Raw genomic sequence first — 16809 nt, forward strand, 5'->3', positions numbered from 1 at the left:
TTTTTCTCCTAGACATAAAAATTGCCTACATGTTTACCATGGTCCCTAATACCTTCCGGGTGTCTAATTGGGTCGGTGGAACCATCCAATATGTCCTTAAACGGTCATTTTACCCGCTCACAACTTGCATTGATTTCGTAAACTCAAGCCTACCACGTACGTTTATGACAACATATAATGATCATATATGGTTTCAAACGGCATTATATGACCCCGATTTATATCCCCCAGGGTATCAACACTTTTTGCCATCGGACCCCGAAACCTTAAAATTTCCTCAAAAAGTGTGGATTATAGCTAGAGCTGTCAAAAACTGACCCGACCCGAGAACCCGACCTTAACGGACAAAGATCTGAACCTAGCCTGTACTCAAATAATGGGCTGAAACTAGTGACCTGTAACCTGACTTGATCTTAACCAAAAACCCATTTGATCCAATACTTTATGACCTGAACTCGAACCTGCCCCTGACTTGATAGTAACCGTCAACCGATTTAATCCGACCCAAAAACAATCTGAACCTGAACTAGTGTCCGACCCAATTAAAACATGAACCCGAGTTTTGGAAGGTTTAATAAAAGTTTATATACCTTTTATTCAGCTTATATACTTGTATAATTCTGTAAACCCTCAATTCGATTTAATAAAATCTTTTGTTCAGCTTATATAACTTTTGTTCTCTATTACTCATATATAGGTTTAATAAAATCTTGATGATGCTTGATCAAATTATGGAAGGCATAATTATATAGTTCAACTTGACCACATCGATAATTATTAGAATCGAACTTGAACCAAAAACCGATTCAACACTAACCCGAACCCAAATGTACCATCTTGTTAACCCATCCAAATCCGATTCAATACAACCCGAACCTGAAATTGAACCCGATCTGATATTAACTCAAATTGAACCCGACCTATAGTCCATAGTCCATACCAATGAACCACCCCCACCACTGGTCCACCACCAAAAAGTAAAGAAAGTACTCGTAGTAGAGGACCACAAGCTAGCGGGACCAAAAGGAAATACGTGGTAGGCTAATGGGTAAGCCATACTTAATCAGAGTGGTGTAGTGTAGCATCCATCAACTCTGGAAGTCTCATTCAATACTATGCTGCACATGTTGCTTACTCCTTTCCAATGGGCCTGCTTACCACTTTCTAGCTACTTCAGAGTCCAGACTTGTTCCGAAATTACCACTGTTTCAAATGTCCGGAAAAAAACTATTGTCACAATTTTATAGTAACATCACTCTTCCCTTAATTTCAAACATACCTTCACAAATATGAAAATTTATTTGGAACTGATTTATATTTTCACTCTTTTGTTTGGAAGGACCTTATATGTTCAAAGTGCTCTAAAAAGACCTTATAAGTATATTTTGTTGTCCAGAGGGACCTTAACGCCGGATTCCGATGTTTGACTTTTTTACTCCGGCGTTGACCAGTCACGTGACTTTAAAAAATCACCCTCCCTCTTATTTTTATACCTTTTTTACTCCGGCGTTGACCAGTCACGTGACTTTAATAGCGACCATACGAAAATATTAGAGCTGAGCACTTGAGGTTTACACAAGAGATCATACGAAAATATTAGAGTTGATCAGAGTGAGCACTTAAGGTTTACACAAGGCGCTTCAAATTCAGACAATTAATTACATAGATTAAAGCTAAGCAGGAAAAAACTGCTTGCCTTTGAATGTTGCTTACACCAGAAAATATACATTACAAAGACAGAAAGTGGTACCACTAATTAAAAAAAGAAAAAAAAGGTTATTGAACCTGAGAAACATTAAGAAACATAAATAATTTTTAAAAAGAAGGGGCTAACCACCACAAAAGCTAAAATTTGATTAATGGGTGCTGCCTTTCCAGACACTAATACAAAAACACAGCAGCATTACACAAAATAACTAATTTCATATCATCTTTTTTATTGGCATTGCCTTAAAAAGGTGGTGGCGGCGGCTGCTGCTGTGCTGCTTGTGCACATGCTATTCTACTTGTATTCAAGGATCATGTTGTTCTCCGGAGCCAAACCTACACACGCCCTCATTATGTTCTCGAGCATTGCCCTCTGCTTTGAGAGTGCGTTCACTACTGGAGTGCCTGGTGGAACCTGTCATATTGATTCAAATATACTAAGACGCGAAAATGACTACAAACTTATTGGTGGGACATGTTATATACAATGTGTAACATCAAAGACAAGCATAGTAGCACTAGAGACATCCCTATGTTTCATGTAATATGTACTAGTGTACATGTGGGCTTTTTCTAGCGCACCACGTCCAAATTTGCAATTAAACTGGTAACTGTCAACAGAAACTAACAACCAAAAGCAATTGGTAAGAAAGTAAATTGAACTTACAAGAGGTGCTTTAGTGAGGTAACTGAGTATGGTAGCAACTGGATGGAAGGAGTGAAACTTGTCCTGCAAAATCCATAAACCATCAATTAATATGACATATATACAATGGACAAATAAGATTATGATTGACACATCCGTCCATTATTAATATGACTAGTTACCTCTGCTTCACTCTTGAACTGGATACGAGTGCTAAGCTCAGCAAGGAGGACCAAGTCGAGGATGATTGGAGCAGCCAATAGCGAGTCCTCACAGGTGTTGTGCAAGACAATGGTGTTCTTGCCACCCATGAATATCTCGGATGTGTACTCATCCATGGCTCTCTTGCTGTCTCCCACATATGGAACATACTTCATTTACACAGGGCAAATGCCAAAAATGTTAGTCCAATTACCAATAGCAAAACACAGTGACACAAAAATCACATTCCTTGAGTAATATATATACCTTGATGACGACAACGTGATCAGGGTGTTCACCAGGCTCATACAGGATACCATTGCTAGCAACCATGTCGTCGACCACATTACTCTTTGATATCTCTTTAGACCTGAAGGTCTGAGGTGCCGACAAGTTCATCCCATCATTGTTTCCCAAGTGGTTGTAACTCACAATTGATGTTGGCTGTCATTCCAAATACTTAAATCAATACATGTTCACAACACTCATATTTTCAATTAAGGAATTACTATCAAAGATATACCTTAATACCAGCCCCAACAAGGAAGTCAACAAGCACGGATTTCATCTTAGTCTGACCACTCTTAAAGTCATCTCCTCCAATCAAAGAGTTGTTCTTAATGGCCAGATCAATGAGTCCAGGGACAAAGGTGTTCTGAGGACTACCATTGATGAAAGGCACATTTTCAAGGACACAGGCGATTGCATACAAAGTCGATGGTGAGATCTCGGACTCATTCCTATCAATAGCTGCCATCAAGTTCTCTGTGGTGTCATTGAGCCCCACCACGACATTGCTATACCTCTCTGTGTTTGCTGTCCAAAGCACCACAACCTTGTCCACTTTGTTCTTCTCCTTAAACTCCCTTCAGTTTCAGATGCAAATTGTCAATATAAAATTTTAACCCCGCATTATATTTGCTAATTCTACATTCCTACCGCCATTTTACTAAAAATAACTCGTGTTATTGCCTAAATTTAAACGCCCAAGTGATCATACCCGTGTTTTACGGGTACAAGTTGATATCGAATAAAGAGTCCATGTGTACATTCACAACAAACAACAAATATAACAATAAAAAGGCTAATGATCTGAAGTAATTAAAAAAAGAAAGTCATAGCAATACTTGTTTAACATAAGAAATATCGGCAATTAATTAAACAAGCATATACCTAATGTCCTTAATGACTTGCTCAAGTTGCTCCTTCTTAGTGCCCTTAATGATGTTGTTAGCACGAGAATCTTGGTTGGCAGCAATAAAATCCGGGTCGTAAATACCAGGAAGGGGAATCATGTGCTCCATGTAGGGCCTCAATTGCTTTTGCAAATCAATGTCCAAGACCTTAGCCCTGGTCATTGCATCTGCTAAGTTCATGTCACTAATGTCCCAGCCCCCAAACACAATGTCATCTGGGTTCACCTGTTTCATTCCACATATATATATTCACTTCATTAACATTTCCAAGATAAAAACACATCTTAATTAACCATACTAGTTCGATATATATCACATCAACACGACTATTAATTCTGAACAGACAAGATTACATTGATACAATCGCGACATAAGCTTTTTTAACCCTTTATAGTAATTTACACATATAAGATTAATGGATTACTTATTTTGTTAAGAGTTTGTACATAGTCATAATCAATTGACCCACAAATTACATACCCCATTTGAAACATTACCAAGGTGAGAATCAATTGTTCTAATAAGGCAATCCAATTTAAGTAGCAAATTTGTACCACAAGATCAAAGTTTTGACTAGTTGCACAAGTTGATGGAAAATAGAATAAAAATCCAATCATCGATGTTGACCCTCCTTTCACTTACGCCCCATTCAATTTCTCAAAAGTTTCTTTTTGGGAATAAAAATGAAGCACGCACAAAATGGCCACCACTCACTCACCAAGTGACCACATAAATTAATTATATTTTCCATTCCATATTATTTGAGCACTCAACTCGCTTTAATCAACTATAAAATATCAATGCATTATTACTCGAACAATTTAACATGATACAAAATGAGTAAATGACATCTTCTAAAAACTTGTGCATAACATTAAACGACACGAAAATTAAATGACATGCTCGATCGCACGAAGTCGAAAAAATACGCACCATAGGGAGGAGACTCTTAAAAGGAGCATAAATTTCTTCGCCATTGAAAGAGCCAACACGAATAGAGGATGCCTGAGTAAGGGATCCAAAGTAGTTGGCTTGTTGAACCTTGTCCTTTGTTGCCCATGAAATTCCCCTGTAAATCCAATCATCAATTACACATTCAATCATACAATTAGTTTTTTATTTTTATTATTTTTTAATTTTGATTCTCCAAATAAATAAATCGAAACAAACATGCAATATTGAATTAAATATTAGGAAGTACTTTTTAAATTAAATAAAAAGGGCGACAAAAGCAAGAAAGTCGAATCTTACTCGCGATTAGCGATGACACCACCGGTGAGGGTGCAGCCATTGTTGCCACCCCAACCCACCAACATCACCCTGAATTAAATCAACCATATGATATAAATTAAAATACGCATAAAAACATTATATTATATCAAAAAATGAAGAGATTAATTAAGAAAAAATACCCAAGTTTAGGGACATGGGTGTCAGTTTTAAATTCGTATTTGACAGATTTGGGTTTAACAATCCATTGATAACCAGAACCTTTGCGATTTTCATGAACCAACTCAGTAGTTTCATAGTTATAAGTCGAATGAATTTCGTTGTCACTGTATGTGACATTTGGGCTTTCAACCTTAAAATTTTCGATAAACATTTTTGTTATTTTAAAAATTTAGGATCTCTGTTTTCTTTTTTCTTAATCTGGGAAAATTAAAGGTTAAAAAAAGAGGAGAGAGAAAGAGATAAAGACTGAAATGAGGAAGAAGAAAATGAACAGCTGTGAAGAAAGACGAGAAGTATGTATTCGCTTTTTACTCTTTCTTTCTCTTTCTTTCTCTTTCTTTCTCTTTCTCTTCGTGTGAGTTTGAGAAGTTGGGAGTGAGTCGAATGCTCACCTCCTTCTTCCTATTTATAGACCACACGAGTTCATTTTCTGGCTTGTCCACTTGGCTACCTTTTACTGGCTCTCTTCATTTCCTTTTCACACTTACTTTCTCCCTCTATTCCGCGTAGACCTGGCAAACGGGCCATGGGGTTGGGTTCAAGTCGGGTCACTTTTGAATCAGCAAATGTTCGGGTCGAGTTGGATTAATTCGGGTTTTGGGTTGGATCAATTCGGGTCGAGTTAGTTCGGGAAGGATTCATTTTTAGGACCAAATTTTGGATAAATTCACTTAAAAAAAAAGTTGAAAATATAAATTAAAAAAATTAAAAAAAATTGTGAAAAGTACCTAATACTAAGGAACGAAAGAAATAAGCCATGAACTAACTAATTCACCATTTTCTCATATTCACTACAGGAATCGAGTCACTCCGGGTTAAAATCAGGTCAGGTCACTTCGGGTCGGGTCAAGTTCGGGTTTCGGGTCAATTTCGGGTCATCGGGTCGTATTCGGGTCAACTCCATTACGGGTCGCGTTTAGGTCGGATTAGTTCGAGTTCTGGTCATTTTTGGGTCAATGATTTCGGGTCGCAGGTCGGATCCTTCGAGTCGGGTCAGGATTGCCAGGTCATACCATCTAATCCCATGTGTCAATACACTAGTTTGACCTTAAATTTACTATGAAGTCTGGTTAAATATTATTTTTAGTTCATTACTACTGGTGACAATAAACTAAGGTCAAATTTAATATCTGAATTATGAAATAAAAGCTCAACGAGTTAATTATTTTGAAATAGATAGAGTATATTGTAATGTCTTTGTTCATTCAGCTTTACTTGCAACACGGTGGAGTATATAAACTAATGCTCATGGTTGAAATCAAAGATTGGTTTTTATACTAAGCTCATAGTAGAGAACCATGATTGGTTATATCTCTATCACAACATATTATACTCAAATTTCTATTTAACCCATACATAATAAATTCGCCCTTTGTATAATAATATAAAACTAAGTTAAAATAAATATGTTAAGAGTGTAAAGTCAAATGGATACACTTAGTTGGATACTTAGTCTTTCATATACTCTTTACATTTCTTTTAATTATGGCCGGAACTTTTCAACTTTGTATACCAATTGGCAAATTGCTCTCCATGTACATGTTGACATGGTATACATAAGGTAATCAACTTATGCCATTAGTGATTAGATGATTTCAAATAAATAAATGTAGATAGCTTATAAAAATGACTATAAATACTATATAAAAAATGCATAAGTTAGTCATTAGTAACACGATGGTCTAATGCCAAAGACCAAAGTAAGAGGAAGATCTAATGCCTCAATTTGCTAACCAACTTGAAAAAGATAATTCTTATATTTTAAGGAATCAGGAATGATTTACAACTATTTAACAAAGGAACATCTTTTGCATTCTCAAACATTTGAAGGAGGGTCTTACACTCTTACCTAATCTACCTCTACAATCAAGGTCTCAATTTTGATCCGTCAATATAACATTCTTTTCCAATAGAATTGAAACGAGGGTAGTATAAAAAAGTTACTCCATATAAGAAAATAGAAAGACAAATTCGATTGATTGATAATTAAGTGGTCCAAACTCCAAAGACACGAGAGGAAAGAAATTGATCCTACAAAGAAATGAAAATGAGTGGAAATAAAAGACATTGACATTGCCATTCGAAACATTGGAGGTTTATTTTATTTATTTTTTTTTTTTCTGAAAGAAATGGAGGTTTAATGTTTAACAATAGGGTCCCATGCATAATGTTAACATTAAGGATGTTAACCGCAGGCTGCTCTCTCCTCAGTGAGCAGTGACACCACTCAGTATAAAAACCATATGGGTTGCAACGTGGCAATACTTGGTGATCCATATTCACTTTTTCGAAAATTGGGTCCCTTGCCTTAGTCCAAGACAGAAGCTCCTCGAATTACTTGTCCGGTTGTCCCCACCTCCTTCCTCTTTTCTCTTTGACATTTACACTGTATTTGGAACTTAAGAGTCTGTTCACATTTACTGAACTGAACTAAATTAAACTGAACTGATTGAAGTCGAACTGAATTGAACTAAACTGAATAGAGCTGAAATGAATATTTTATGAGAGTAGGAAATTAGGAGCTGAACTGAACTAAACTAATTGGAGCTGAACTGAACTGATCTGAACTAATTGGAGCTGAACTGAAATTAAGCTAAAGTGAACAGGCCCTTACTCTCTCTGTTTCAAAATAAATTACTGTAAAATGATTTATATACTCTTTTCAGATTTTTTTTTTTTTTTGGTGTTTAAAGAATCATAAGGGTGAGTAATAAGAATCGATCTAAGGATCACTTTTTATTGGAAAAAAAGCTTTAACCACTTGAATTATCCTTCACTCTCACTCTCTTCAAATTTCTAAATATGGAATATTGGAGTATTACACTTTAAGTAAAAATTTATGGTAAATATTTGTTATATAAATTTACCCTAAAAATTAAATAATGACCCATTAACTTTTGTCACTCTCATATATCTCCTTTCATTATAATACTTCATATAAAATATATTCAGTAACTCATTTTACTATTCCCACTCTTCACTAAACACTATCTTAATCATACACAACATGTCAAGTAATCTAAAACAAAAGGAGCAAATCTCAGTACTACCATATATGAACTTATCCGAAATTATTATATTAATCTATATTTAAACATCTTAGCTTTTTTTTCCAAATTAAGAGTAGCAACAATGCATATCACGTTGAGGACACGTACTAGCATTATGAAGTATACGAAGCAAGCATTTGACAAGTAACACCAAAAACAAAAAAGGTAACGAGTCTAGTGATGACCGTCTCTTTACAACACTTCGTTCTCGTTCCTCCCTCGGAAGTAACGTTTGATTTAACTTTTTTTTGTTCAATTTTGTTTCTCAAGGCCATTCCCGATTTTGGAAGGTTGAAAGAACTACTCAAATCAAAACAATTGTATAGAAATTAAATTACTTCCCTTGTTACAAATTACATCATATATTCATTTTATTGCCATACTTGTTAATATGCAAGCAAGTTTGACTGGTTATGTATATTATGTTGAAAATACAAGTAAGTATACATTAAGATGAATTCAAAAACCTACTTTGTATGTTAAGTCCATTAAGATGAACTCAAAGAGCAAAGGGCGAACTGGAACAAAAAAGTTTAGAATCGTACTTAACTTATGGAATATACAAGAGAATGAAGGATAGTCAAGTGGTTAGAGTTTTTCTCCTAGTCTCAAGAGATCTTGAGATCGAATTTCATCATCTGTTCTTTTGTCTTTTTAAACAAAAAACTAGTAGAGGGAGTATACAAGTTATATATTATAGGCAACATTAGTAAAGTAGTGAAAAAAAAAAACAAAAAATAACAAGTGATAAATATGGAAGTCACGAAAGAACCAACACTCCAATATCAGCCAAGTGATAAAAAAATTAAACAATAAGTAAAGAGAAAGCTAGAAAATAATTAAGCTAAAAAATTGTCGTCAATTATGAGGAAGACCATGAAATGAAGTGTGTGGTGCATAGTATAGGGGGTCCATATTGGCTAGCAGTTGGTTAATGTACATCTCCCATTGATCCTAAACCATATACATTCACTTCATTTTTGTTCTAGTAACACCTTAGCTTCAATAATAACAGTTAAAAGTACTTATGTAGGTCCTCGAAGTTCTTACGTCGGGAGCTAAAGTATTCATTAACTTTTTCTATATCCATATTGAGTTGATGTCAAGTTTCACGTTTAAGTCATTAACCTCGAACTATCTCATGATCATGAACATTGTCTAATCTAAAACAGGCTCTTATAAATGAAATATGACATTTTAGTAATTTACTATACTGTTTACTTTTAAGAGTTTTATGTAATCAAAGTATGAATGATACTCAAATATGAGGTGAGATCTCGTTTACATCACCACATGATTGAGTTAGTGATTAAGAACAAGTGGAACTATTACATACATCATCACATACTTTAATTTGATACTCTGTAAGATTAACTTTGAAATTTAAGAGGGAAGAAAATCAATCTTCTGGCTAAAATTAAACAATTTATTGGTTTCCTATTGCATTAATTTGAAAAGAGTTACGGAGTATTAAACTAGTATCAATTTAATAAACAAGAAAAGTTGATCATGATTTTTATATGCTAAATATTGCTACTTTGAAAGGTACACATACTACTTTTCAATGATTTCATTAGTTTTTTTTTAATTGATGCTACAAAAAGAAACTCAACCTAAAGATCGAGATTCTCGAATGTGCCAATGCTATTGCAATTTTTGTAATTAAATAATTAATCAATAGTTACTTCAATGATTTACTTTATTATTAGTCGTAAATTAAGTTTGTGTATCATGATTAAGAGGAATTATATCGGAGTGGGGTCCATAATTTGAGACATAATTACAATTAGGTGACGAGAAGGATCCAGAATGATCGTTCACATGCATGCAATTTGTGTTTACTATATTCATTTTCACCTTTCTACGTACATGTGCCCACTGCCCACTCCTCTTTCCAAATTGCATTTATCAGTTATTTATTTATTTATAGTAATATGTATATTTCAATAAACCTAAAATGAAATACAGACACTATATTCAGAAACACCAAATTAAAATGTATACATTTAATTAATTTGAAACAAATAGAGCATTACATGCATTATCACGCATCGAGTATACATTACGGAGTAAGTACTCATAACTACGAGTAACTAATACTTCGTATGAAGTAACTTAAAAAAAAATTAAAAAAAAAAAAAAAAAACTAATACGAAGTAACTTGGAGTGATACATTACTACATACAGTACTACATTATATAAATTTTAAAGTACTTGGGTTTCAAAAAAAAAAAAAAAAAAAATTAAAGTACTTGTATTGGTGAAGTCAAGAAAGTTTTTTAATCACTTAAGTTTAATAATGGTATTTGAATCTATAGATAATGACGTTCCTTAATTTATGTATGCCCATTTGAATGTCAGATCAGAAATAAAAATGTCTGACAATATTTGCTATGTTCACATAATATAATTCGTGCAATATATACGCTGAAAACATCAATAATTGAAAAGTATGTACATAATTTTGTACTCGTACCTCTTTTCTATGACATAGATAGGTCCCCTCTCCACATCTTGTTTAATAATACTTGTATATACTACGTTCTTCTAGCATCTTCTACCTAGCTTAAATTTTGAGTTTGTTCCCTTCACCGAGTTGAGAGCCTGAGAGATCTATTAGATCTACATCCAAAGCTATGTGTTATATCGATCATGGATTCATGGTAGACCAAAGACCATGGTCTTGTTTAGTAATTAGTGGTCAGTTGATTGGTAAGAGTTAGTTGTATTAGCTGGTTTAACTAGCTGATTGGTAAGAGCTTTTTATGTACGTAAAAAGTAAAATTAACCTCTAACTTGGTCAAATAAACTCATTTTTGGTCAAAACTAAATCACCAAACATGGCCCATAAGCCCCATATGATCACCATCTTTAAGGAAGGGTGGGTGCTATTGTGGCTACATATCCCGATTCGTCGGGTTTAAGGAAGGGTATGTATGAATATTACAACGTGTTCCTCACTTCAATAGTATGTAATCCGTATTATTATGAAATTTTAGGCAAAATTTTTATGTAAAAAATTACAAACTTTCATTTGGTATACATTAAAAATGCTTCATTGTGAAAATTTACATTAATAACTCATCATATTAATGTAAAAAGTAAAATTAACCTTTAACTAGCTGATTGATTAGCTGTTTTGACTAGCTGATTGATAAGAGTTTTTTATGTACGTAGAAAGTAAAATTAACCTTTAACTTGGTCAAATAAACTCATTTTTGGTCAAAACTAAATTACCAAACATGGCCCATATGATCACCATTTTTCAGAGTTAATATTACTTTAATAGTATTGTAATATTATTTATCAAGTCTAAAATGACAAAATTTGATGAAATACACATTCTTTTTGTAAGGAAATCTCAAAAGTCTTACATAGGTTGTAGATCATCCTGCTCAATTGGGCCACATTGTGGGCCTATGGTATTGTTAACATTTGGGTTTTATTCTTTTAGTCATACAGGCTTGAAAAGCCCATTATTTATGTACTGTGCAATGTATTTTATTGTGATCTTTATAATTTAAGAGAATTTATGTACCAAGAGAAGAGTATTTATATATTTACAATTGAATATAAAGAATCAATATTTACAAATTAAGTAAAAAAGAAGTTCTAGTGCAATTGCTATGATTCTGTTGCAATTATGCACTTCAATTGCAGCTGCCTCTAAAATCAGGTGATCAATCATACATCCATTTCACCAAATTGTGCAGCCTTCATCTTAAAATTTTAACCGAATCCATTGAAATTTCAAAAGTAGCCTCAAATATGAAGAATAGCTTCGTGTTATAAAAATCCACGAACATACAAGGTCAGCCTTGATCGATCTTTCTTAGCAAAGTGTTGCTAATAAAACTATCGAAGAATTGATTGAGAATGCTTGATCAAGTTGTTGATAGATTGGCTGCTCGGGGCTTTGCACCATATACTCTTCACTCTTTCAGTCATCTGTATTTTATCAAAACAATATGTTAGTTCAGTTTGCAAAAATACAGAGTTTTTAATAACACAAAATGTAACAAAGAATAGTAAAAAAAAAAAAAAAAAAAAAAAAAAAAAAAAAAAAAAAAAAAAAAAAAAAACCTTTCTTAAACTCGCTCTTGTTGGATATGGTACAGATCTTATATACCCAATTGAAGCTGGAGGAGGAGATTTTCTGCTACTTGATTCTTCTTTATTATAGCTTGATATTGTTCTCTTGTTATCGACGTTGTTTTTACTTCGTGTTATAATCGTGGAAGAGCCATTATGCAACTTGTTATTACTCAACATATTTGGTAGGCTTGACTCCTGAAAAATGTAGTATAATTTCAAAAAGTAAGATCTCTGATCGAAGTACACAGAAATCATCCAACAATTCTGCATTGTATTAGATGAAAACAATACGGATTAGTTTTCTTTTAAGCTTACCAGGAAGAGGACTGTTGCACAATTCTTAAGGACCTCCAAGTTCATACGAACATCATCAAGGCTCCTACTTGCATAAAACAGTAAGAAAATAGATCAAATTAGCCCTTGTGGATTGCAGTTAGTTTACGAAAGTTGACTATAAACCTATGTTGCACGGAAATGGAACAATCTTCAAGAAACGGGGAAACACAAACTAAAACATTTAAAAAAAAAAAAAACAAAGTTAAAACTAAACGTGATCTCCATGAGAGTTTCCGTGCATCATAGATTAAAACGAACAAGCAAAGCAAAAGAAATACATACAATACACATACATACCTGTGCTTTTGCTGACCAAGTCCAAAGTAATTGGCCAATGATGCCATCTGAAACGATTAAAATGAAGAAACTCATCAATAAGTGTAACATACTAGAATCCTAATGCGCGATTATTGTTAATTAAAAATATTTGAATCATGTAATTGTATGTAATGCTCTTAAAGATAAGACATGATTGTTGAATGTAAAAATACCTTCATATCACCAGCTCTTCTTCCAAATTTATCAGAAAGAACACCCAAAGAATCAATCATGCCAATGGGTTGAGGAGCAGGACGACCAATCTCAGCGAAAGCTTCCTTAATCCGAAGGCAATCAAATCTCTGAATATTATGACCAGCCCATATTCTTCCATCTAACACTTCAAATATCTTGTCAGCAACTTCCTCAAAGGTTGGTGCTTTTATCACTGCCTCTCTTGTGATGCCATCACTTCGTGTAGACTTTAGCGCGACAACTGAGAGATCTCCCGGTTTAATGAGGGTGCAGTAGCTCTCAATCTCCACAAGCTTTGAAGGGCATATTACCATTGCACCAAATTCTAATATCCAGAATCTTCTTTCATGGCCTGGTCCTGCTCTATTTGGGACTGATGTTTCTATATCGAAGAAAACTATCTCTGGAACGCGTTCTTCATCTCTATAAGAAGCTGCCATGACCTCTGAATTTTCTAATGATCTGATGTTTGCTCTTTTAATATGTATGAACAATGCAAGTTGGTTCTGGTTTAGGTACTAGTTCTGGTTTATGTACGGTTTTAAAGCTTATTCTTTCAAAGGATGTATATATAGAATGATGGTATAAAATGATAACTGATAATCCATTGTATGTTCTGTATATATATAGGCATAAGAAGAGAATATTTCTTCCTAGGCAAGGCTAACTGTCTAAGGAGTATAAGTCAAGTCATCTTGAGATAAGGGGAATTGAAGAAGGTGGTTTATTAGGAAAAGACTGTTTGTCCAACAAGTTAGGCAACTAATAACGGACAATAAACCTATGATGATGTCTTTAATGAATCAAAATAGAGTTAGCTTTTGGTATAGAAAGGAGAGGGAACAGATAAAAGCGTAATATGCTTTACACCTTTATTAGTTGCAGAACTGTTAGACAATCTACCTAAGTAGTGCTCCAAATATAATATAATAATGTTGTTTGGGGCCGGGATGTGCTATGAAAGATGCAGTTAGCTGTTTTAGGAAGGCTTTTGGGTATGACAGCAGAGGAGAGAATATTTGTCCTTCTGGGTGAAGGTGAGATCTTTATGCAAGTAAAACACATGAACAAGGAAGACTTTTCTAAAGGGAAGAAAACAGAAGCAAAAGAAAGTCCAAAACATAAAACATTAGTTATGGTATGAAAGCAAGCTACTACTTGTATGCCGGAAGATTGGAAGCCAAGTTTACATAATCAAATGATCTGATGCACGAAATCTGAGTATTTGGATATACCAAAAACAGGCATATTTAAGAGGAAATACTATGTGACAAAGAAGACCTTTATCTACTTTGGAAGCTTTATATCAACATTTTTAATACGTCAGGCTATTGAGAATATACCAACAGGAAATCCACTGCAATTAAGGCACCTTTATTTGCACGTTTTTGAGACGTCATTTTGAGTTTTTGATTATTACGTTGATGAATTGATCCTTAATTTTTGAAATGTGACACCACCACAATTTACTACTCGTAATATGCGATGATTACTTTTTAGTTTTTACCCCTTCCTAATTGCCTAATTAACCCGATTTTTTTCATTAATTAAAATAATACAAAGTACTATGTAAATATAGCCTGATTCTTTATCTTAGAACTTTCTTATCAAATGATGTGCTTTACAATCAGTATTTCCTCCATTATATATTAGTTGCAACTTTAGGGTATTATTTGTGAGACATTATAAATTTCAAAATTGCAACCAATATGTAACGGAGGAACAAAGTAGTACGAGAAGTTCAAAAAAGATGGCACACCATGACTAGAACAAAGGGCAAAGACTGTATTAAAAACTCAAGATTTTTCCTTCCTACAGTTACATAATTCTTACATAATTCTTCATTTCTAATTTGATGTCTCTTCTTATTTATTTATTTATTTATTTATTTATTTATTTTTAACAGATTAAAACTTATTTTTAATAAATAATCATCAAAGTGAGCGGAATTGGGTCAATGTGGAAAAGATCAAAAGATGTGCCATAAAATGGGTACTGTAAAAGATTACAAAATCTGAAATGATGGGTGAAGATGGTGCTCATATGATATGGGAACTAGGGGAGTACAAAATTTCAGTTGAAGAGCACAAAAAAATTTAGTTACATTGTAAACTATAAATCAGAAGTACATACGAAGTACCTGGTATACAACGACAAAAGCTCTCTGATGTTCTCTGCGTAGTCTATAACAAATAGTTGAGCAAATAATAATTTTTCAAAAACAGTAAAAAGAAGAGAGTAAATTAAAACCATCAAACACCCTTACAGATTGTGACGCGATGACTTTCTCGAACATTCTAATAAAATACGATTCCTAACAATCCTAACAATCCTAACATTAGAATGTTCAATATTTCATTAGAATGTTCAATGTTAGATTGTTAGGATTGTTAGATTAAACTATTTAAGTAATTAAAAGATTAATTATTGAATGAAATAATGAATTTTAGCATGCTTTAAAAAAAATTAAAAAAATTCGATGTTGAGTCAATTAGTAGTACTGCAGTAGGTAGTAGCAATTAGCTTGCCTTGGACAGCCTTGGTTCACTACTTATACTCTTGTAATTTTTTGTTCACAGGGTTATTTTAGATGGCCAGATCGAAGGGTGACATAGTTCGAGAAAGTCATCGCGTTTTAAAAGCCTACAAAGAATCATATTTAGAGTCACATCCCAAGGCAAGTAAGGCAAAGTCGCCTAACATCAATTGTGACGTTCATGGATTTGGGGTGACGGTTGCCACATTGTTGGATTCAACAGTAAAGAGGAACTTTATAAGTGACATGGGAATGGAGTCCCTACTATATTTTGTAGGGAAGTTACTTGATCGGCAGTTTGCATACTACGTCCTTTCGAGGACGAAACATGCAGATATGTCTATCACTATCACTGACAATTATGGAAGAAAAGTTTTCGTTACTGCTGAAAAAATCAATTGGGTGCTGGGCATCCCAATATCAAAGAAAGAAGTAAAGAGACCAAAAATATGCCTCAAAAAGCTGCAAAAATCCAGACACTTGTATAAGAAATTTGAAACAACAAGAGGTACTAAAGAGGAAACTGCTGGTGTGTTTAAGGAAACACTGAAAACTGCTGTGTAGAATTCAAGTGATGAAAATGAATTCAAAGAAGCAAATTTGTTGTATGCAATCTGTACGGTGCTACGTATGATAGGGTACAGAGCAAGTACCTTCCTTTGATTTCTTTGGCACATGATGCCAAGTCTTATGATTGGTGTGAACTTGTGTTCGCTGACTTGAAAGCAAACGTTGGCAAGTTTGAAAAGGCTTTTGATGAAGATGGTGTTATTAAGGGTCTCAAAGGAGCTGTGTATGTGTTAATGGTGAGTTCACTGTTGCTTTTTTTCTTTTGCCTTTTGTTTTTGTGTTCAAAATTGAAAAGAAAAAAAACTGACCATATACAAAACTTGCAGATAATATACTTAGATCATTTAGACCAACAACCATTGAATTGGGATGTTTTTCCTAGAATTAATGCATGGACGGAAGGTGACATCCGTGATGTTAAGAAAGCCGATAAACACCCAAAGGGGGATTTTGGGAAAATCGGGGTAATTTTTTTATATTCCTTTCTTGACTCTTGTCTGCAAAAAT

At 33.9% G+C, this 16809-nt stretch overlaps 2 protein-coding genes across 2 annotated transcripts; both read right to left on the reverse strand.

Annotated features, from left to right (window-relative positions):
- Window positions 1–1639: 1639 nt before the first annotated feature.
- LOC145600070 (inositol-3-phosphate synthase-like) lies at window positions 1640–5570 on the reverse strand. The gene is made up of 9 exons (XM_081655922.1): window positions 5163–5570; window positions 5002–5070; window positions 4684–4819; window positions 3728–3975; window positions 3078–3420; window positions 2822–2998; window positions 2536–2724; window positions 2375–2437; window positions 1640–2122 (listed from the first exon to the last, which is right to left on the reverse strand). Exons 1-9 carry the CDS (start codon window positions 5351–5353, stop codon window positions 2003–2005), a joined length of 1536 nt encoding a protein of 511 aa, XP_081512048.1. The 5' UTR covers window positions 5354–5570; the 3' UTR covers window positions 1640–2002.
- Window positions 5571–11818: 6248 nt separating this feature from the next.
- LOC145600872 (protein NEN4-like) lies at window positions 11819–15526 on the reverse strand. Its single transcript, XM_081656729.1, has 5 exons — window positions 13175–15526; window positions 12981–13027; window positions 12663–12726; window positions 12336–12542; window positions 11819–12200 (listed from the first exon to the last, which is right to left on the reverse strand). Exons 1-5 carry the CDS (start codon window positions 13634–13636, stop codon window positions 12108–12110), a joined length of 873 nt encoding a protein of 290 aa, XP_081512855.1. The 5' UTR covers window positions 13637–15526; the 3' UTR covers window positions 11819–12107.
- Between the last annotated feature and the right edge of the window lie 1283 nt (window positions 15527–16809).

This window comes from Chenopodium album, chromosome 21, assembly GCF_948465745.1.
Source record: "Chenopodium album chromosome 21, dcCheAlbu1.1, whole genome shotgun sequence".
NCBI classification, from domain to species: Eukaryota; Viridiplantae; Streptophyta; class Magnoliopsida; order Caryophyllales; family Amaranthaceae; genus Chenopodium; species Chenopodium album.

What these genes read in the sequence shown, in the direction of transcription:
- LOC145600070 (XM_081655922.1), bottom strand. Translation starts at nt 5,353, where the DNA reads ATGTTTATCGAAAATTTTAAGGTTGAAAGCCCAAATGTCACATACAGT. An exon ending in GGTGTCATCGCTAATCGCGA is followed by an intron (nt 4,820 to 5,001) that starts GTAAGATTCGAC and finishes TTGGATTTACAG; the next exon opens with GGGAATTTCATGGGCAACAA. An exon ending in CAAGTCATTAAGGACATTAG is followed by an intron (nt 3,421 to 3,727) that starts GTATATGCTTGT and finishes CTGAAACTGAAG; the next exon opens with GGAGTTTAAGGAGAAGAACA.
- LOC145600872 (XM_081656729.1), bottom strand. Translation starts at nt 13,636, where the DNA reads ATGGCAGCTTCTTATAGAGATGAAGAACGCGTTCCAGAGATAGTTTTC. An exon ending in GTGCAACAGTCCTCTTCCTG is followed by an intron (nt 12,543 to 12,662) that starts GTAAGCTTAAAA and finishes TACATTTTTCAG; the next exon opens with GAGTCAAGCCTACCAAATAT. An exon ending in CAAGAGCGAGTTTAAGAAAG is followed by an intron (nt 12,201 to 12,335) that starts GTTTTTTTTTTT and finishes GATAAAATACAG; the next exon opens with ATGACTGAAAGAGTGAAGAG.